Below are 22,926 nucleotides of genomic sequence, written 5' to 3'. Positions count from 1 at the left end.
ACAATTGACAAGAAGGAAAAGTTCGAAATAGCAGAGCTTGCGATACGTTGCCAAAGAGATTAAACGCGCCATGCGGCTCGTGACTGGTCCCCTTAAGATGATCTTATTAGCCGTGGAACGCCCACGCATCGCGAACCCCCGACTTCCATCCCGAAATTCAGTGGACGCCATGAGAGTAATCGCGCAATTTCTGTTCTTGGTTTACAGCCAGAAGAGGCAGCAACACCAGTACCACCACCAGCAACCACATCAGCATCAACACCAGCATCAGCACCAGCACCAGCACCAGCATGCCTCCTGGCATAGGACCACTTTAGCATCTTGACCACGGTGACCGTGACCCTGGCCACAAGCTCGAGTATTCTCCCCCGGTTACGAGGAGAAAGGATTCCCTCTAGCGAAGGAAAACGTATCGGCGTCGACTACTTTTGCGGTCGCGTCTCGAAAGAATCTCTGGGAAGACCCCATCGAGACGATGGAAACACGGAAAGAGCCTTCAACGATGGAGACCAACGGTTCCAACACATTCAACATCCACTCCGGGCGTATTCGTCGTGATTCCGTTCGTCAGAACTCTTCGCTTTGATCATCTTTGTTGCAACGGTTCCTCTCTGTGTTCGTCTCGGTTGCGGAGAGCTCTTACCCGTTCGTGATTTTCTCTGTTGGAGAGCTGGAGATGGGCAAAAACTCTTATCTAGATAAAATCTCGAATGCACGAGCAAAAGATACCCTTCATTCGAAAAGTAGGATTTGAATTGTAAAATGAAATTGTATAATAGTAGAACGAACCAACGTCGACGTCTACATCTGCTAGCTCGTATAGACGAGGCCGACGCTAACAAATCAATATACAGCATTGGGAATACGTATTGCGTTACTTGAATATTTAACGTGTTATTACTTGTACCTTGGCTAATATTACCATTGGGGAAAGTATTTAATATTGCGCGAGTAAAAGTATTAGTTGACATCTAAAGGAGTCGAATGTCGACCAATTTACCAAATGTTTAGTGAATTGGTGAGTGATGCTAAAAGATAGGAAGACCACTTATTTTTTAAAAGCCTTTGCATCTGTTTAGAGGTCTCGAATGTAATATGTCAGACAGAAATGTATGTACAATAAGTAGACTGCAGATATTTATGCAAATTTAGATTTGTACAGATTCAGTTAAAGGATTGAGATTTTAATGAAAGTAAGTATGTCTTATTTTCCCAACAATTTAACATGTATTTTGTTCTTGATATTTTATGTATTTTTTCATTCATGCACATCCTTATATCGATACATACCCTATTTTCCCACATTTCCACTTGCCATAAGTGCATAAGCATCCGCAGTCTAATAATAAGTCATATGTTATGCTATAAACAGCGATATTAACGTGTTTCGTTCTGGATCTGCTAGGTGAACTCATCGATAAAGCTTATCTAACAAAGCCTGCCTGTGAAGTAATGCTATTAGTAGGTGGAACAGTTTCAAATTACTTGGCAGTTCATTGGGACATAACTGATTCGATCAGATTTTGTCCATTGATCACTAGCGTCGAATTTAGGATGCATGTATGGAATATCTAAATAAGCCTTACCCATGACTCTGACAAGCAGATCCAGGACAAAAAACATTAATATTACTCTTTACCGAGTCTCATACCCTGTGATAGGACCTGATAATCCTGCTATTGCGTTCTTCTTTGTCGTCTATTATTAAAATATTTTGCCCATCTCTGCTGGAGAATTTCGATTACCAGTCTGTTTGTCCACAAACCTTTTACGCGAACGACCTCAGTGCTCTTCGAGACTTATTTTCGCGAGACTCCATTGCGATTACATGACTATGCATTCACTCTTGACCTACAGTCTGGGACGTCATGAATTGTAAGTGGGCGAGGAATGAAAATGGTTATTATTCAAGTTTCATCCAAGCAGGCATGGATCAAAACAGACATGAAAATTTAAATTTTGTTTAAAATCATCAAAATCCGGAATAATGTTTATGAAACGGTAGAACCAAATAATATCGTAAGAAAAACGTATACTATTTATACGTTTTGACACTATTTGTCTACATGAAATATTATACAGTATTTCTTTTATGGCAGGTAAGAAGATTAAAGAAGTTCAAAATTCAAAGAAGTCAACTTACATCAAGCTTTGACTAAATATACAAAAGTTAAAAGTGTAAGTATTCAAAGTATAATAATAAACTATATTACTATATCAATTTCAATTACAAGTTGAATATTCGTTTCGATTACATTTAAATAATAACCATTTTTACTATTTCATCGCTTAATTATGCCCTCAGCTGTATGTTTCAAGTATAGTTTTTTATTCCCACGATTATTTCCAAGATAAACTTTCAAACATATAATTTTGAATAACTTTTTTAAACGTTACAAAATTGTACACCAATCACATGTCTCTTCGAGGTTCACAGTAATCGGTAGGGGTTTATGTACCAACACTAAGGCAAAGATGCAATACAAAACGTTGTGACGAGACGAATGTTTCTATATCACATCCAATAAGGCATTTGAAAATTTAATGTTGCGATTCTCATCGAAAAATTTATTTCCAAATCATCGTGTCAATTCTGTCAGGTCGATCCATAGGTTCTTTTTACTAAACATTTTTCGAAAGACTATGAAACAGAATTGCAATTTCATAGCTTAAAAATAAATCAATCAAACAAACAAGGACGGTATTATAAACAGTTGCTTCACTCCCTTGTTTTACCACTAGTTTGTTAGTTCTTTTCTAACAACAAAAGAACAAACTTCGTTAATTTAAAAAATGAGAAAAACAACAGTAATAAACTACCAATAAAGCAATAAAGCATATAAATCAATGGCGAGTAAACATTGGACACAAACTCGAACTTATGGCCTGACCTGCCATGGAACCGCTACGATGTTTCAGTTTTCCTATACTGTTTCCAATGCGAATAATAGACAAAGTATTGCTGGCTTAGAAGAAATTGGATTTCGAGGCTCGATCTCTATCCTTGTAAAGTGGCAAGATGGTGTCTGACTCACTCGTTCCTTTAGAAGAAGTAGATCAATCTGGTGTAGCGAGTAGCAGAAGGTATTTACCCGTAAAGAGATAGAATATTAAGGTTCTGGTAGAGATAGAGTGTAAATCGAAAAGGGAATGTAAATAAGACTCACATGTTTATCTTGCTGTGCGAAGTGCAATGTATCATAAATGGATTTCATAGAATCCCGATGCAGACTGTACGGTATGTATCCGTTGGCATGGGTGGACTGCATAATGGCGTGCGTTATCTTTGAAACACAGTAAGAGCGTTATGTTTTAAGTAATTTTTGTTCGTTCGTGCGATCTTACGCTTGCAAGAAATGTTCGACAACTGAACTCCAAAAAATTTGAAACACGATAGACATAAGGTATACGTGAACCTGATTGCATTTTTCTATCTTCCATTGGAACTACATTCTTTTTATAAATCGTTCATCACGCCATTACAATCTATCAAAACTTCAATATTATCTTGTGGTTTCAGAAATAGGAAAAATAAGAAAAAGAGTTTTACTTCGAAGAGGTGTTTTTATCCCTGAATCCATTCGTTTAACTCCCATGAAAAATAACAACATGATTAGGTTCACGGGCACTTTATTTTTATAAATTTTCAAGTTTTTCGGAGTATATCAATCGTCGACTTCACTTTTTAGTACGACTTAGCTGTTACGCATAGAGTTGAAGAATGTTTACCCCGTAATTTTGGTTATTAAATGTGTAATTATTTTCCTCAACACTTTTATCAATTGATCTTCGATATAATTTCGATCACCGAAGATGAATCATTGTTACAACCAGAATCATTTTTTTCATTGACACGAAGGGACAGAATCGATTTTATTTATGCGTGCAATGGTTGTTTTCAATGAACGGGATGGTTCTCGTTAGTGATTGCTTACTATCAAAGTTGTTTATAGAGATTGAGTTCTGTATTTCAGTTCGTCGTTCTTGTAGTCTCCAAGAATTCTTGTTTCGACGATTAAACTAGATATTATTGTTACTCGACCGTTGTTATAATATTCTGTTCGTATTATAGGTAATTATTTTGTCGAGCAAGTGTGGCAAACGATAAAGCATACGATAATACATAAGTGCAATAACTTTTCAAAGCGGATGAACAAATCCTACGTCTAAGTCGAGTTTACACCCAAAAAGTGCAATTCTGTAATCGTACTGCTATTATTTATGTAAATTAGGAACGACGTTGCGAATTTCTAAAGTGATTCGAGCGGAAAGTATTACAAGCGATCGTAGACTATAGAGTACAGTGCTCGTTAAAAAAAAAAAAAAAAGAGAAAAGTGGTCAACGTTTGTCTCCGCTACGAAGGTTTATTTAGATTTGTAATGTGATACATTAAAACGATATCATTTTGAAAGTGTCGTGCTTGGAAATCGATAGCAGCGGAGCTTTCGTATCGTTGGTCACGAAGGACTTAATATAGCTACAACTAATTAGGTCAAATCAATTTTTATAGCCTACATCCGTTGAGGTTGAAACTGTACCGTGATCACCCGTTTATTACAATATTCTTCATTGTAATTTACTTAAACGCATGTTAAAGGTTATCGAACGAGGACGTGAAGATAAACACGTAAGAATATTGATTACATAGATACCATGCGCAATCTGTGAAACATTAATTAAAACCGACAGAAAAAGTAGTTAAGTAAATTACACAGCTGGACGCATAGTTAACGATCGACAAAAACAGCGCCTAGAGAAACCAGAAAAACGATGAATCGTCATCGCCACGTCAATTAAGTAACTTCAGAAGCGTGAAGAAAATCCGTTAAAAAAATTAACAATAATTGTGAAGTCATTTCTTACCAAATTGTTGAGAACATCGAAACAATTATAGACGAATTACTTGATTTATTTATTTATTTATTGATTTACTTGTATTTGTAGGATTAAATTTCCTAGTAGCGTTGCTTATCAACTTGGTCAAGATGAGAAGAATATACTTCTGAATATTCAAACGAAAACGTAGAGAGGTCAAATAGCCGGTTTAAAGAATTAATTGAACATATCATAAACTCCACTTTGTAAATAATTATCATTCAGCGTCGACATAGTAGTTTCACTACTACTGTAAGTTGTCCGTCGTTCGTAATAAAATCTGCGAACGATAATACTTTTAGAAAACATCAACTTTTTACGAAGAACAAAGTAATCTTTATGTATAAACAATAAAAGACACTGAATTTTCCCTATGCAGTGTTCCCTCGCTATAACGACAAATTTCTCCCTCGATATGATGACACGAATCATCTTCATCGCTGTTTATCTTTAATTCTAGCGAGCCACTCTTCGACTCAGTTAGCTTTGTGGCTTAATAAATAAAATTTAAGAAAATTAAAATTGTCCTATTAAAGTTTTATCGATAGATCGATGAGATCCTCCTGACAAAAATCAGTCGAAACACAACCTGATTCGGACTGTTTTTAATTTATATTAAACAAAAATTAGCAATAATCTATATTTAAAAATAGCTTGAATAAGGTGGTGTTTGGACTCGTTTTAATCAGAAAGGGCCCAAAAATTCATCGATAATGAACTCTTGATAAGATATTATACAAAATATATAAATTCTAATTTTCATTAATAGATGACCGGTATTGACGCTCTGTGTCCGATCTAGATAACAGAGGGCTGAAATACAATCAGCACACGATATAATAGTAACAGCAGACCCAATTTGTGACGTTTTATCGAGGGATTATCGCGGGCCTGACCATGGAGTGGGGAAAGAACGGCGTGGGACTCCCCTACGCGGCTCCTTCCCCTTTCATGCGTTAGAGTTTTACTTCATAATTAAATCGCAGATATTATTTTTAGAATCGACCTTTTCTGGACTGTTAATTTTCTCATATATTATTCATTCAATTTGTACTTGTAAACTCGACTCCGACAAGCAAGATTAAGGTTAACCATTTCGGTGCTCGATAGTCTTGACGAATGTGTCTTGCGTGAGTGGAATGTTTCGACATCTATGGCGCGCACAGATTTGAATAGTTTTCAGCGGATTAAACCAGTAACAGCGGTTCCCAGAATGTGACATTTCTTATGGAATTTGGTGTCTTTTACTGTAATAGTTGTATTAAATTAACGTGAAGAATGATAGGCAAGCATAATCTTTTTATAATACATTTATAACATTACGCCATTTGATAATCAGTCTAGAATAAACTACTTTTATGCTATACATATTAAACTACGTATATTGCCATTTTGCTGACATCCTGGCCAATGATTTATAGTAAACCAGCTACCAAATGGCCTAATATTACCAACATATTAACACGAGGTTATGCTTGTCTGTCATTTTCTGCTTTTAGTATTTCCACAAAAAAAATGAAAAAATTACTTCTAAAACATCAAATTCTTACAACAATTGATTTTAATATAATTCTGTTCTTTTCGATGAGAAAAAGAAGACAAAGCCAGAAAGAACTGGAAAAAGGATTATCCTTGATTCTAGAGAAGAACAGTTGACAACCCTGGTTGAAAACACGCAACGAGCGTCGTCCAAAAATCAATCGGGCGAGTAAACACGCCCGTGGCGTCTGGCAGTGGTCAATTTAGAAGTCATGTAAACACGTCCATGGCGTTTGAAGCATTTAATCTGCTGTACTTGTAAACACGTCCATTGCACCGAATAGGTTGACACTTTCTATGCAGAGATGGGCAAACTCCATTAGAACACTAAACGACGAATATAGCCTGGACACGTAGCAATTTATTCGGGGGTTATTCAACTGAATAGTTAGATCTATATTTATTCATTGCGAAACGAATTGCATTTCATTCTGTAACGAGTAGACTGCGGATTTTTATGGATTTATAGGAAATTCGAATATACAACAAATTACAAAATGCGCACAGTATGTAATAATATAAAAAAATATTGAAAGTAAAGTTTGTATTATAATATTCGCAGGACAAAATGAATTCTTACGTAAGTTCAATTTTTGTAGGCACGTTCGCGAAGATTTTATTTTGCATAAAGATCCGCAGTCCAGTAATGAGTTATCATTTTATTTTCTGATTCAAATTACATTATTTCTGTAACGGATTACATTTCATTCTGCGATTCAAAGTACATTACTTCTGTAATGAATTTCATTTCATTCTCAAATTATAATTTTTGTTTAACGAATAATGAATAAAGTGGCCTACAATGGTCCATCTTTTATTTGTTACATACTCGAGATTTTGATCTACATAAAAATTATGCCCATCTCTGTTCCCCTACCACGACCACGTATCGAAGGAAGAAAGAAGCATGACCATGCGCGTCTGAAACGACGAAAATAGGTGCTATTCGATAGAGTTAAAGGAAGGCGAAAAATGTATTTCGGCGAGCAAAAAGCACGGGACAAACGTATAGGTAGATCTTTTAGGTAGAAAAAATATTTTACATATTCTATACATAGAACACACAGACGTACCGTATAACGAGGTATGCACGATCGAGCGAATCTATGAAAAATAACATAATTAGCGTTTTCCGGTAATTGTCAAACGTTTGCGAATTGACATTGTTTAAGAAACATCGAGTAGGAATAATAATCACGTTCGTGTGATATATTAATAATTAAACGTATTTCGGTAGAAATATAACACAACTTTGAAAATTTGCTGGTGCACTCAGAGCTTCTCGTTTAATTACATTAGTTACAGACAATTTACAAATGACATTAAAATGAATTCAGCTATATTTGCTCGTAATAGAAATACCAGCGTTGTAATTAAACTACCTTAAAACTGTTCTTTTGCAACTATAATATATTACGATGACGTTGAGTACTTAATTTAGTCAAGTATTTATAATGCGAATGGATTGCGAGATGGCTTTCACTTTCGTCGTACTCCGCCATTAACGAAAACCGATTAATTCACTCCGAGCTGATCCGTTGGAACGAGAAATTTTCCAAGCAGTGTTATAGAGTCGTCCGAAAATTACAATAAATTTGCATCGGTAGCTTAATATTCATTCTTCGAAACGAATTGAAAGATAATATAGGATTGGCGTGACAGAGAAACACGACGCGAGTAAATATTCATCAATCGTTTTCTACGTCGGGCATTATTCTTTCATTCGGGCACATTATAAATTCGCAAATGACAGGTTGGCAAGTATCGAGAAAGTCGATCGTTATCAAAGAGAATTCGAATAACATACACGGCTGCGACGTACATAACAGAACGGAGACCTCAAACATTTGTACGTGACGGGGTTTCATAACGGAATTGTATACTATTAACACGCGTATTCGAAATAGATGGTGCATTTGATGTCCGATTATACGTTCCCGATTTGCAGTTAACAGGTTGCCGCGTATCAATGATCTTTGCTGGACGGGTCGTACTTTTCCGTGAGTTATGGACAATGGAAATGCCCTATGTCACATAAAGTCAGACGAGGACGTGTTAAATAATTCAATGCGTTGCGAGCGTTATTAACGAGCATTCTTAACGAGTTCAGGTAGAATGTACTCGATACCATACACGTCACTAATTACCACGACGATGAAATGTATTCGTAATTTCTTCCGAAAGGAGAAATCTTCATATAAAGAGACGCTTCGAAAACGTACATTTGCTTTCCTGGAAAAAGACACCTACCGATACTAAATATATATTTTTTATTAGGAGAAAGGATTCTGATATTTAGGGGAAGGTTGCATAAATTGGACTACTGTTAACGATTCAAACGGAATCCTTAACAGACCAGGTTTATAATGCGGATGTGATTTTACGCTATTTTTTGAGGATAACGAATAAAATTCTCCTATTGTCGCCCAAGCGGAATAGGTCCGAGGTCAATATGTTGTCTCTGCAAGATTTATGAATGCGTGAGCGGTGAGATGACCACCATATCGCACATTTGTATCAAACTTAGACCATTACCAGCTATATGCGTCAAGACCGATGCAGACATATAATCCTCAATTTTCCGGATTTGAAATGGAACCCTTCCGGAATTCATCTGCTAACAGAGTGAACATTTTAGATAGTAGTCCCCTTAACGAGACCTCTGCAACACAATTACTTTAGTCATTTTCTTGAATTACGATGTATTTATTAAGTTCAAAATGGTTTTTGTGTATTTTGCACTTGGAAACTAACGAAGATAACGACTTTATTTTTTCTAGAGATAAATAGAAAAGGGGGCTAATCCTATAATGTGCAACAGAATTTGTTTGTGGGTGACTATCGGGGAGAAAAGGGAGAATAAATTTATTTAAATGGTAGGTACTATTAAATTTTCGTTATTCGCATAGCTCATGTACCATTTAACTGTAGGAAAAATGAAGTCGATATCTTCATCAGTCACTAAGAAACTAATTTGTAAAACTCGATATAGGACACCCTGTATATTACACTTTAATATCTCACTTCAATAAGAATATTTTTGATTTGTTGGAAATATTTACAATATCCAAAATGGTCCAATTTAAGTAATTTTCCCTTGCTTGTTTCCTTTAACAAAAATTGAGCTCTTTCTACATAAAAATAGTCTTGTCTTCAAAAACCGTGCACTTTAGTCATAGGAATAAACTTAAAGAGATATTTCTTGCAACATGGACGAACCATGTTTCACTTTTGTTCGAATAACTTCTTTAAAAAATTTGTGGAAAAAAAGTTCTTCGGACGTTGTTCATTGTACTATCAGAAAGTCCTTGGTTTTTCCTATAACGAAGAATTGTCTCAAGTATTTCTAATCGAACAATTATTCTTAAGAAGCATTTAGATAGAGACTGAGAAGAGACTGCTCGACATCGTGTTCACTGCGATCGTGGTTCATAATATTAATTATCATCACTACTCCACACTACCACGTGACACGTGGAATGTATAGATTTGTACTTGTTTGTTTATTTATTGTTAGGTAACAAAGATAAAAAAAGAAAAGAGTGGGGAATCCACGAATGAATGATTCGCGGTGGAGAGAGCGGAGCCAATTTTTAGATCAACCTTGACTGTTTAGCCTTTAGATTTTATTAGCTATATAAGAACGACTAAAACATTATTTTGTTGATATATATTGTACGACATTATTGATTATAAATCATAAATAATCTGTAAATATATGAGACCAATGCAACGTTGCATCTTTTCTCGAAAAACATCTGCACGATCCTTAATATTATTTCTATTAATATTTATTTAGTAGAAGTCTCATCCTAATATATTTACAAGTTGTTATTGATCTATGTAATTTATTTTAGTCAAACGGTAACAATTCGTTTTTTGTGCATTTGTAGTTCCTCTACGTGGAAAAACAAGAGTGTAAATTTATCTTATACATTTTATTACAAATTTCATGAACCAAACTCTTACGAGTTCTTTGTACGTATAAAATACTATGCAAATATTATTCTTTTAGTCTCCTTCTAACTATGCAGTGCTATGTAAATGCTGTGAAACAAATTTGCAACTTTTAATTTGTTCTTGCATCAAGAAAATGATGTACAACGCTTGTTTTTCACTTGACGTAAACTGTTTTTCTCTTTTTTGTTATATAAACAAATTCAATTTAGCATGCTTAATTTCTTCTCTGAACATATTGTTTATTTACTTAACTGATTTTTTTATATTGATGTTCTTTTTTAAGATGCAGGTACTTTAATTAATTATTGAATTAACTGAATTAATTTTCTGTTACTTTTAAACAATTTAAAATTCAATATAAAATTTATCTACCAGAGACCATGAATGTGAAATAACATTAAAACGAAATAAATAAACATTACATTCAGGAAACAAATTTAGCATAATAAAAAATTAAAAATCTAAATCAACGAATCAAATATAAAAAATATTATATTAGATATTTAATTCAAAATTATGTAAGGTGAGTTAAACAAATATGTAAAAATATGAATTAACATACAAAACAATTAAAAAATTTACAATTGCGTTAGAATTTCTTCGTTATGTATTAACTAATAACATCTATGATCGTAATAATACTATTACTATTTATACAAGTTTGTATAACTATTTTCAAAAAGCAATTTTATAATTATTGTTAGAATATTTAGTAAGAAGCTCTGATACATCATGTATAAAAAGATTTTCATTATACAAACAACTGCTTTAAAGAAATCACGACGTCTACAAAAATGCATTTGTTTCGCCGAATTTGAAATTCCCGCCGTCGCGAAAAGTTATCGCGAGATCATTGGTTCCCACAAGTTGTACTTAGTTTCAGTATAAAACGAACAATTTATATTTAATCACGCTGCGAATATCTAACCTTGCATGCGTACATTATAATTTACCAAAAACGTTCGAAAATAATAGAAAGAACAGAAAATAAACTAATTCGAATGATGAGTTTCTCGTTACATTCTTGGCGGCCATTTTGCGAGAATCATCGCGTGTGATTGGCCGCAAACAAAAAGTACACAGTCCCAATACTAGTGCATATCGTGATGCAGAGTAATCTACAGAAGCGAATCTCTTGTTGAAAGCATTGATGTTGGTATCTTCGTATGTTTGCATTAGGACGAGCTCTAAACAGGTAATGAAAAATTTACGATGCAATGGCCTAATCTGTGTTTGAATCTCGTTTCATTTAATCACAGTTTACTATCGATATTGATAAGGTATCATAACTGTATTCAGAGTGATACTCCCTCCTAACCGGAACCTAAAAAATAACAAAGTTTCATCTCTGTAACTCTGTAAGAATACTCTGTGGTAAACCGTGATTATAAATTTTCCACTGTCTGCTTTTGATATCAGAGATGAAATTGAAGTATGGTGTAGTTAACATGAAGTTACAGAAGAATTTAGACTATCAATCAATTATTTTTTTATGTACATGTGTAATATCGCCGATTTTTGCAATTAATGATTGCACAGAATCTTCTTTCTTAAAATTTAATTGAAACGGATAAATGTTTTCCTAGCAGGTTGTATACTAGTTGGAAAATTATTTGTGTATTTAATGAACTACTTAGAAGAAATTTCTTTTTGTAATATTGCGTTTTAAATATTGCGCGCTTTACACGTTTCACCAGTGTCTCTTTTTTCTCTTTTATGTACTAACCGTTCAAAAGTGATGAATCTAGACGTCTGGAAAAAATCTTTACTAAAGATCTTACATCATTCTTAGAGACATCTGAAGGAGTACTCGTCTGAATGTAAGACAATAGATAAAATGGATTGTGACTTTTCTTACACTAAAGCTTATGGGTATACTTAGCCATGTGAACATTCTGTATCCGTGATAAAGATATAGCAGAGCCTTATTTAGAACATTTTTGTCGAAGCTTCTAACTTCATAGCCAAAATCTGACTTAATGAGATGTACTTTATTAATTATTTAGTAAGCTTTCTTATTAAGGCAATTTTATTTGATAAAACTACAATTAATGACACTAGCATAGATACATTTTAGACTGGGCGACATTGAGAGTCATCGGTTTAATTTCCTTAGCCAAGCCCGCCAAGCCTAATCTGAAAGTGCGGGGATACGAACATCAAAGGTTCCCGACAAGAGTTTCGCCTCTATTAAACTACTCTGTGGTTGCATTATGCTGGCGGCCATTTTGTTGGAAACACGCGCGCGCGACTTGGCCGCAAACAAAAAATAGTCCCGGCGCTAGTGTGTGTCGCGAGTTCATAGAATTTTTCTACCGTGATAAACTTTTAGGTTGGCTTTTCGACGCAATTAGCGTGTAATAACGTTCGATCAAGTTTCGTGTCGAGTGATACTCGTGCCGATAGTGGTCAAAAGACGTCGCTGTCAAAGAAACGTGCGAACGCGTTTGATTGGTCGAAACAAAAAAATCCGCGAAGACGTTGTCCGCATGAAATGGCACATGATGCGGCAGAAATACGATAGTGCGAGCAACGATAGTCCCATGTTCTATCGCGACATTGTTTCCAACGAAATGTACAACTTTCGTGACATTTGAATCGTGATTGTCCACGATGCATACGATCGTAATAAGTCAGAGTAAGCACATCGACGTTACTATAATGCATGACGCACAGGACACATTCATGCACACGTAGACGCACACTTGAAAGTGGTAGAGGTCACTAGCCTTACGCACCACGGGGTCGTGTTCTCATTTTACCTCGGTACCGTGAAAACTTCTACCAAGCATATTACATTATTATTTCGATTGTATTGTTTTCGTGACCGTTACCTATAATGAGAAAATAATACTACTCTTTGAGATCGAAAGAAGAAAAGAGAGAGAAAGAAAGAGGAGACAACAGAGTTGATTGACACGTCCCTGTGGCTTTATAAACTCTTGCAGTGCGTAGTATTTTATGTACGTTAGATTCAATTTTTTCGTTTCGACGTTGTTTATAGCTGTTTAAACTTGGCATACGATATTATTGTTTCGTTTCTACGGTACGTCGCTTCACTGTCGCACTCGAATTGTCAAAGGCAAATAAGTGAGGTTATGAACGTGTGTCGGCCAATAATGTTAAACTTTGATGGTGTCATTGAGTAACTTGTGAGTCGAACAAATATCACGGTTTATTCGAAAGTACATTCGATATCGTTCTACAAAGTGCATCCGTCGTTTTATAGTGAGAACGTACAGTCGAAGGTAATTCGAAATATGTAAGACGCAATTCTCTTAACCTTTTTGTCATATATTAGCATTAATTGATAAAGCACAATAAAGAGAGTATATGAATGTACTGCGATTTTCTTAGCATAAACTCTGACATTTTAAATTCAATTTTTCAATTTATTGTCCATACAAATCTCGTGAATTTGAATTTCTGCAAATAGAAATGGTGACACAGATGTTGAGACATCATTTATGCAGAAAGTTATTTCATTAAAAGCTATTGATCGATTGTAATACGATAATGCGAATAATTGATTGGAAATTGTCTAACGGTGTGAATTTTTACATAATTTTGATTGTCAACTGACAGCGAAGTGTGTAAATTTGCACGAAATTTGTATTAACGAAAAAGATATATGGTGTATTTGCAATATATAGTAAAATATCGTTCTTACACGTTCGTATAAAACTATTTTCTAAAATGTAAAATAATTCTAACCTTAAAGTGATAGATAAATCTTTTACCGACTTAGGTCGCCTTTACCGACCGTCTGTCGATAATAATGGTGTATTATGTGGAAATTGTTTGAAATGTTATTTATAACAATATTCATAATACTAATATACTAAATTTTGTTTGCAGGGTAAGAATGAAGAATACAAATGAATAATGTATTATTTCAAGAAGAGGAACTTTTGATTTAGACTTGTGAAGTATGTTGAAACATACTCGTATGGTAACATGATAATATTAGGTTCAGAATATTTAGAAGAATCTTCAATTTGGAAAATGTTTATGCATGTTAACATATTACAAACGTGTCTCTGAGGTAAATCAACATAAAAATGGCAGAAAGTAAAATAGAAAATAATGATTTTAAGAAAACATTGGACATTAAAGAAACATTAAATGATACAACTACATCCACAAATGAAATGGAAGATGTAGAGAAGCAAGTGGTAGATATTTCTAATGAAAATACATCGGAAGAAAATGATTCCTGTGAAAAAGACTTTAAGATAATCGATGCTATTAATGTGAAAGAGCAGAAGAAGGACACACATCTTGAAGATTCAAAGGAAATTGAGAAAAATTCACCTGAAAATGAAAAATATTCTGAAATTTTCTCTGAAGAAACAGTAACATCAAACTCAAAACAGAGGGAAGTTGCAGACAAATCAGAGAAACCTAAACAACTTGATGATGCAGTTGCAAAGGCTGAAGATGCACATGTTGCGAGTTGTATTCCACAAGAGGAACAGACGCTGAATGAACTATTGAAAGCGGTGCACGATAATCAAAGTTCAATTAGTGTTCGTGAATCTGACACAGAGTCCAAAGATTTGAAAAAAGATGGTAACAGCAGTGATGAAGAAACTAAGGAAAATGTGGATGAAAAATCAAAAAAAGAGAGTATGGCGAAGGAGATTGTTAGCATTGAAACAAATGTCCCTGTGGAAGATGAAGTTAAACAAATGAGATGTGGTTCAGAAACAATGAATTCTGTAGAGATAATAGAACATATGGAAGTTGGAATAGTAGGGCCACCCACAACTGTTAGCGAACTCATTAATGAAGAACTAAGGGCAGAATCTGCCTTATCGACTGATCACAAAGTTCAAGATCACGTAGCAGAATGGGTTCAAAATTCTGCTAAAGCTGAAAAATTAGTTGCAGAAGAAGAAGACGAAGAAGAGGAAACTCCTATTCATGAAGTTGTAAATGAGAAGAAAAATATGAGGGAGAAAAGGACGAGGAAGAAGAAAAGTAACGATATTCTTGCTTTACCAACTAGGAAATCTCAAAGAATTGTTAGTAACATCATCAAAAGGAGCATTAAGTGGTAAGTACTGTTTTATAACTTTTTATACAAACTTTCACTTAAATTTGTGTTTAAGTACTTTTCATCACTTAATGCTACAGCAAAGAATTTTGCACATTTAGTTGTGGCTACATTATAAATTTTAAATACAAAATTATACATGTTGAGACAATTTAATATTTAACCAAATATACCGCTTAGAAAATGATATGCTTGAATGAATATGATAGCAATCTATGATGTAAAAATAAATATATGTGAATATTCACCATTATAGAAACATTACAATTGATATTTTAAAGTATAAACTTATAGTGAATGGGAAACAATATTCAATCACTTCAGCTTGAAGCTAGTACTATTCATCATCGTCGTTACTACCACTTAGGATAGTTGAAATAAGGATAAAATAAGACAAGAATGAACTTTCTAAAGAAATAATGGGTATAATTTTGAATCTATAGAGTAAATGAGCAATCTTTATTCTCCCATGTATTACATACATACAAAAATACAAAATTTGTCACAGAGGCATGAATTTTTTCATTTGGAAGAATAACATTGGTGACTCATATGTTACCAATTGGAAGTCGAAACGCGCTGGCATGCCATATATGCATCTGTGACATCAGGACAAGTTTTGTGCCTATCTGTGTACATGAAGTATCTCCTCAACTGTCACACAGTTATTACAAATATGCCCTACATAAAATTATAGAAATATGTTTAAATGTGCATACAAATGGTCTCTTACAACTTTTGTTCATTTTCTCCGTACTTTTCTCATTTTATATTTGTATCTTTGTATTGTGTGACTTAAGAAACATAACCAACAAAATTTCAATTTTTATATTTCTCCATGTATCTTCACCAGAATATTATCTTGGTGAGTTTCTCCCAGTGAAAATGAATTCAAACACGACTTTATTTTTTAGACTTTTAATAAATAGTATATATTTGAATAGTTCATATTTGGATGATGTTCGATTAGTCAAGTACTTAAATAATATTCGAACGTTCAAGTACTTGAATAATCTTCAAATAGTTAAGTACTTGTACTTAATTAATAATTATGTTCTCCACATCTCGAGCATCAATTCGAATGATATTTCGGTTCGAGAATTTTTCAATTCACGGTATTATTTCGCACGAGCTTCGAGGATCTAGGGAAACGCGTACATACGTGTCTGTTTCGAAACGAATGCATGTATCGAAGAGTTGGGACACCTTGCGAAGAGAATCGTCTTTGTAACGAGGTTGCGGTCGTTCCCTAGCACGTTCTCCGCCTGGAGAACGGCCGCTCACTCGGCAACGACAAATTCGATCGGGCGAAAAGTACATACATCCACATAAGCGTCGGGTCTCTGCTTCTTTTCTTTTTTTTTTTCCTCTCATCTTCAATCGTCGATCCCATCCAAGATTGGCGTTATCGGCCGATAAAGTCGGGGATAAGAGGAGCACTGACGAGCGCGCAAACGCGCTCTAACAACGTGGAATCAGGGAAGTGGGAGAGGAAGGAAAAAACGGGGAGAGAAATATTGACCGTAGAACGATAAGCAACGCAGTAGTGTCGATAACAGGATGACTATTTCTGCCGCCTCCTTTCCTTTTCGTTTACCTTGTTACCACGGAACAGAAGTAAACGTCCTCGCCTTTGCTCTGCCCTCTTCTTTTTCGACGATCACGATTATTTCTACGATTTCTTTTTCCTTTGACAAATACGTACGTGGCCGCGGTTTATCTGCACGGTAATACCGATCGGTCTTCGCGCGTATGGTATCGTTACGGCGAGAAATAACAAAAAGAGCGTCAATCGAGTTTGGTCGTTAACCCCTTGGGCGCTTGGAATTGCACTTCTTCGAATTGATTGCTTACTCGGAAATCTTGTGCCCGAACATAAGTCGTCTCTTCGTGTTTCGCTTATGCATGCACCTCTTTTAGTCACTGTACATGTATATATGTATACCGAAGAACTAATCTTTTTAATGAAAAGTGGTATTCACTTTTGATTAGTAGGATTGCTTGAATCGTTATTTCTTGAATATACATAGTTACTATACGTATATATATATATGATTTTAAAATGCCTATGAATTTTCTCATATAGAGAATATTTTCAAAATGGTCTCGATATTTTTACATCACATGTTGCTATTTACAGTTCTATAATTTGATTATATTAAAGTTATAAATTCCTTCTGAAATTTGAAAACTCCCCGAACAGTACTTTATTATTTTCCTTCTATACGTGTACTTAATCGTTTGTATCAACAAAAGTAGGAATTCACAAAAGCTTTTATAATTCCTGGTCGAAGTTTAGTTTGACTCACGGCCGGAAACTTCCTGGAAGCTTCTCAGTCGTTCGGAAGACAAATTCTGCTTGCACAAAAGGTTCCACGGCCTCGTGGACGCGTTGAACGGCCATTGAGAGGTTCCATGGCGCAAGAGTACTCTTCTTTCATAAATAGAAGAGCAGTTTATACAGTCCTTTCATTCGCGGAGTTTAAATATTTGCTAAACAAACTTTGAAATTATATCTGTTATTTAAAAACCACTCACATTTTATTGTAACATTTTTATACATTAATTTGTATATGAAATTATATGTTACTTGGGTTGGTAGGTTTAGTATTGAACTATCGGGTTGATTCATAAAAAAACTTTCATTTTTAAACTTACAATTTATTTTCAAATATATTATTAAATAACAAATTTTAATTAATTATGTAATCGTTATCGTTCCTTATCGCTTGTTCCCCATTTAAAAGGCAAATTAAAAATTGTTACGGTGTAGAGGGTTCTTGGCAGCATGGTAATATGTTACCTGCAACGAAAGTTATTTATGAATCTATGCGATAGATTGATTTAGAAGAAAAAAAAAACAATTCGAAGATGAACAGCTACGTCAGGTCATAGAGACTAGTTTTCTTCGGAGAATGTGACTTGGATCGTATCGATCGAACGCATAGTTTTCTCAGAAGCTGTTAACCAGGTTGAAAAATGTTTAGAGATAAATACGTTTACAGTTTCAGTAGCCTTCGATCGGGCTGTTAACACGGTTTCACACTCAAGGCTGTAACTCTAGTAATTTTGATCATTTCTTTTGACACGAGATTCTTGAAATGCGTATCTTCCGAAAAAGGTAACAAAAAATCAATTTAACCGTTTGACTGCGGCGAAGCTCTCTCGCGCTTCGATACGTACGAGGAACATACGCGTACACAAGAAAATTCTTCAGCACTCAAACGGTTAAAAAAAAAAAATTTTAATGTCGTGCTTCCTTATAGTAATAGAAGCCTTCGATCGAGCGCTCAACATCTTCTACAAAAATTTAACTCAGAAAGTTTGATTTTTCCCCATTCAATTTTAGTGTCGTAACCCCTCGATACCAGAACACCTAAGTGGCAGGAACTCGAGGGATGACACAGTGTAGTTTGTCTTGGTAGACCCCGGTAATTATAATATTTAAAGTTCGCGTAAGCGGCTGTCGAAAGAACGCCGGCATCCGAGGTCTGGTCCCAGGCCAAGGCTGGTCTCACCCCGCGGCCCGGATGAAAGTGGAGCGGTCTGCGAGAGCGGGAGGGGCGTTAATCCCTGCGAACGGTACCATAGAAACGGTACCGGTGGGGTCGTTACGTGTGCCTGCAGACCAACGTCGAGCAACCACTCTGAAGAGCTTGCCCGGTACCAGATACACGCCATCGATGTGCGTGGTTGCGTGCGTGCGTGCGTGCGTGCGTGCGTTCGTTGGAGCAAGGAACCTACGATATAATCCAGCCCAAGGCCCCCCTAAGAAAAGGGGAAGGTCTTCTTTGTCCCTCGGTCCCTCGGGCGAAGGACCGTAGCCAGATGTCGGGCTGACGATCCTTGCGACTGCGTCGACACTCGCTCATGCTTCCTTATTCGTGTATGCGTACCCCTGACGACGACGCGTAGGCGGACGCACGCGTACGCCTGCGAGCGTCGCGTCGTTGCACGCTCACGGGTATTGCGTATCCTTCGTGGGTATTTTTGGTGACCCGTGCATACACTTGGTCCCTGCATCGTGAATTCGAGCTCGACTTGTTTCCTTGAGATGGAGAAAGCGTTGCTGTTGTACTATGTTTGGGTTTAAGGGGTTAGTCGCAGTCAGGAAGAGGAAAAACGATATTTCTTTGTGATTTTTTTTTTTTTTTTTTTTTTGTTATTAAATAATAATTTGCAGAAGTAAGAATTAAGTATATATTATAAAGCGTGTTTTAAAGAAATAAAAAACATTTTTTGTTTTAAGAAACGTTTAATTTATATCGTCATAAAACATAAACCTATTTAAAAACATAGGTTTGCGGTGAGCAAGTATTTCTCTGCACTGGTTTACCTGGAAACAAAGACAAAGGTTGATTTCGAAAATAGATTAGTCTAGCGGGTCCCTGAACGAAGGATATTGGAAAAGATTAATTTAAAACAAGATGGCGTACATTTGAAGTTGATCTTCAATTTTTTCACTAAAATTAAGCGATTCAATACGGGATAAAAAAAGAAATATACAAGAAAATAAAAAATCCTTCGATCAGGGACTCGTTAGTCTAATATATTTTCTAAATCTACTTTTAGTTTTGTTTTCAGGTGCACCAGTTTGAAGAAATCTTGCTCACCGCAAACCAAGTGGCCACCCACGCCATCGTCTGTTACGAAGAAACGAATTAACCTTTTTTTAAAACAAAAATTCTTTTACAGTTCTTTAAGACATACTTTGTAATATATTTACGTTTCATTCAGAAAAATTATTATTTAATACCTTAAAAAAAAACACACACAAGAAACTGTCCGTTTCCATTTTCCTGACTGCGACTAACCCCTTAACAGAGCTTGGAGCTTGGAGATGGTTACTTTGATGCTGTGTGTATTGGAATGATCGTTAACGCTTTATCTATCGGCCCATTTAGAAATAGGATATGTTTTAAGAAAGGATTTGTAAAAATTAGTATATGTTATTCTGAGCTGATATTAATTTCTGCGTACTGGTTACTAAATGTATCAAAGTCATAGCGCACCACTATGAAGCGTATTCATAAATTGTTTCTCAAACTGAGCATTGTCAGTAGACAACTAACAGTAGAATTAATAGGTTCCTGTAGATAGTTACAAAAACCTATAAATAGGCCCTTGGTAGATAAGGTGTTAATGGGGAAATATTTTTCTTTCTTTGTTATCCTTCTTCTGTCTTCGTCGTATTATAGTGGACGCATCGATATGTTAATATGTTTATTTTGAAGAAAACCTCAAGAACACATGCATTTTAACAAAATTTGTCCTAGCAGAAATTTATTTTACATAACCACTAACAAAATTTGCTAGACTTACGACGTCCACTCATAGAGGACATCCGAGTGCAAAGGATTAATAGCCTACCTCTCCAAAATTTATTTCTCGAATCCATGGTTATTTCGAGCATCTATTAAAAAACGTTCCCAATTAGACTTTGAGATCAAGAGCCACCCTTATCAATACCCTTTCTTCAAAACTAAAAAGGTTCCTTATAACCAATGATATTCAATGAAGCAACGCATACGATTCATTACCCCTCCGCACTCTTCTGTCGAGTAAGACTCAACAACGATGCACCAAACTCAAAAAATCTAAACCGCAAAGGATTAAGCTAGATGTTCACCCGTGACAAAAATATATCTTCATTTTTCGATCGGAACAAAGCACAAGTACTTTCGTGATTCAACCCTATACTTGTACCTTCTTTACGAGATAATGCTAAAATATATCTTTTTCTCAAAAATAAACACGGATCTCCCAAGTGTTTCCAAAGAGATAGCTATGCGATCAGAGTTGTTTGTGCGCGCCAGTTCCTGTTTATAAGCCCATCCTAGATATTTTAGGCGCGTCCTGGTGGTACCAGCACGATGGTTGAGAGCAATCCGCGTTTAGGGTCTCTGTTGTCTGTTCGAGTGTACCTAGCTAACCTCGAGGTCCCTTCTTCGACGGTATAACGGCCGTTTCCTGGAAGTTCGTAGGTATCTGGGTCCGTAGTTCGCCGGTTCAAGCAGGTTTCCTGCACGGCCTTGAAGGTTTTGGTACCTGAGGCCATGGAAATGCTTTGTTTATTGGAGGGATAAGACGTTCCCCGCGGTCAGCTCGGCGGGATTTCAAAGCTTCGTGTTTCGAAGGCCTCGGCACATTCTGAATGCAACTTCGTTGTATTTTTCTCGCTAGAGGTACTCGCAATAACTCTAATTGCATTGATCGGTTCGAATGGTCCTCTTGCTCGTATACGCGTGAATTTTCTGACAAAGGGTTCGCAGCAAATTATTTGTAACGATTGGCCCGCGCTTTAACATTAATTCCCGTACCAAAGGCAAAGCAGCTTTTACGATCTCTCGAACAAATTTAATTTTCTCGAAAACAATGATACGCATTGGGTGACTCTGATGCTTGATGGAGTACGCACGAGTCAAAATTATTTGTAGACAATGGATATTTGACAAAATTGTGGCGAGATTGTAGTTTATGCATTAGGTGTAGAAATTTATTCTGTTCCTCTGTGTTCAATTTGTATGTATTTATAACTCTGTGTCTTCTAAGTCTTCACCCTGATCTCTGTTACAATGTATCGATACACGTGACGCAAGTCTCAACCTGACGGCCATTGCAAAGCATCTATACGAACTTTTGTAGCCGTAGAATTTTACTTATTGTTATTCTTATGCAATTATTGTAATTATCGAATACACTCGTAATTTTTGCTCGGTATTTTACACCATTTATTTTCTCTTTAAAGTTGCGTCTAAAAAGAAAATCGAACACCTACTTTCTCTTAATAATAAACCATCCACAAATGAAGTTTCATAACTAAACCTTTTCCATACCCTTTCCAAGAAAATAGACTGAAATCGAGATCAGGGTAAAGACTCGGAGGACTTAGATTTATAAATATAGATTGAACACAGAGCAAATAAAGATGCGAATAAGGCTAGACAATTCGTTTTCTAATTTGTTTCCAAACGTTGTATTGAAAATAATTCCCGTGCGCCACGGTAACAATATAAATTCTCTTTCGCGTCGTTGTCCCAGCTAGCAGGTAGGCGATCGTAAACCGCTCGAACCACTTCGTACGTTGCAATATAATACTCCGAAGAAAACGTAGAACCCAGAACGGTACCGAAAGTACCGTTTTCTCAATTACAATTAAAGTCCTTTCTGATCCCCGGGTCGGGATCGAAATTGGAAGGAACGTCCACCCCGGCCCGACTGACCTCGCTTTCGACCTGTACGGATGTGGAAAGGTCAAAGTCGGCTCCCGTAGGCCGCAAAATACGTGGATTCGTTGGAATCCCCCGCTTCCATCGTTTCAATTTGTTCGGATACGTGGAACTCGTTTAATGTATCCAATCCAGGGACCAATAGCATTTTTGTATACTGTGGTAATTAATTCTAGATACATATGAAATGTATGAACGCTCTTTAAATAGATACAAACTTTTAGGTGCTATATATGTAGACAAGATCTTGATAACTAATCTGT

At 35.8% G+C, this 22,926-nt stretch overlaps 3 protein-coding genes across 7 annotated transcripts in view; all 3 read left to right on the top strand.

The window, feature by feature from the left end:
* The window catches only part of LOC128891803 (uncharacterized), a 54,119-nt gene extending 43,781 nt beyond the window's left edge, over window positions 1-10,338 (top strand). The window contains exon 2 of the mRNA XM_054151617.1: window positions 208-10,338. Coding sequence (XP_054007592.1) covers window positions 208-325 — 118 coding nt within the window. The 3' untranslated portion in view covers window positions 326-10,338. The remainder of the gene's footprint in view (window positions 1-207) is intronic.
* Window positions 1-22,926, top strand: part of LOC128891815 (uncharacterized) — a 168,423-nt gene that overhangs the window by 30,009 nt on the left and 115,488 nt on the right. The window lies entirely within an intron of this gene.
* Window positions 12,621-22,926, top strand: part of LOC128891804 (titin homolog) — a 59,946-nt gene continuing 49,640 nt past the window's right edge. The window contains exons 1-2 of one of the 5 annotated variants that reach the window (XM_054151623.1): window positions 12,621-13,623; window positions 14,234-15,434. In XM_054151623.1, coding sequence (XP_054007598.1) covers window positions 14,437-15,434 — 998 coding nt within the window. In that variant the 5' untranslated portion in view covers window positions 12,621-13,623; window positions 14,234-14,436. The remainder of the gene's footprint in view (window positions 13,624-14,233; window positions 15,435-22,926) is intronic. The other 4 variants (XM_054151622.1, XM_054151620.1, XM_054151619.1 and 1 more) reach the window with 4 other exon arrangements.

Source organism: Hylaeus anthracinus, unplaced genomic scaffold, assembly GCF_026225885.1.
Source record: "Hylaeus anthracinus isolate JK02 unplaced genomic scaffold, UHH_iyHylAnth1.0_haploid 12002, whole genome shotgun sequence".
NCBI classification, from domain to species: domain Eukaryota; kingdom Metazoa; phylum Arthropoda; class Insecta; order Hymenoptera; family Colletidae; genus Hylaeus; species Hylaeus anthracinus.
This window is presented reverse-complemented; position numbering and strand designations above follow the sequence as displayed.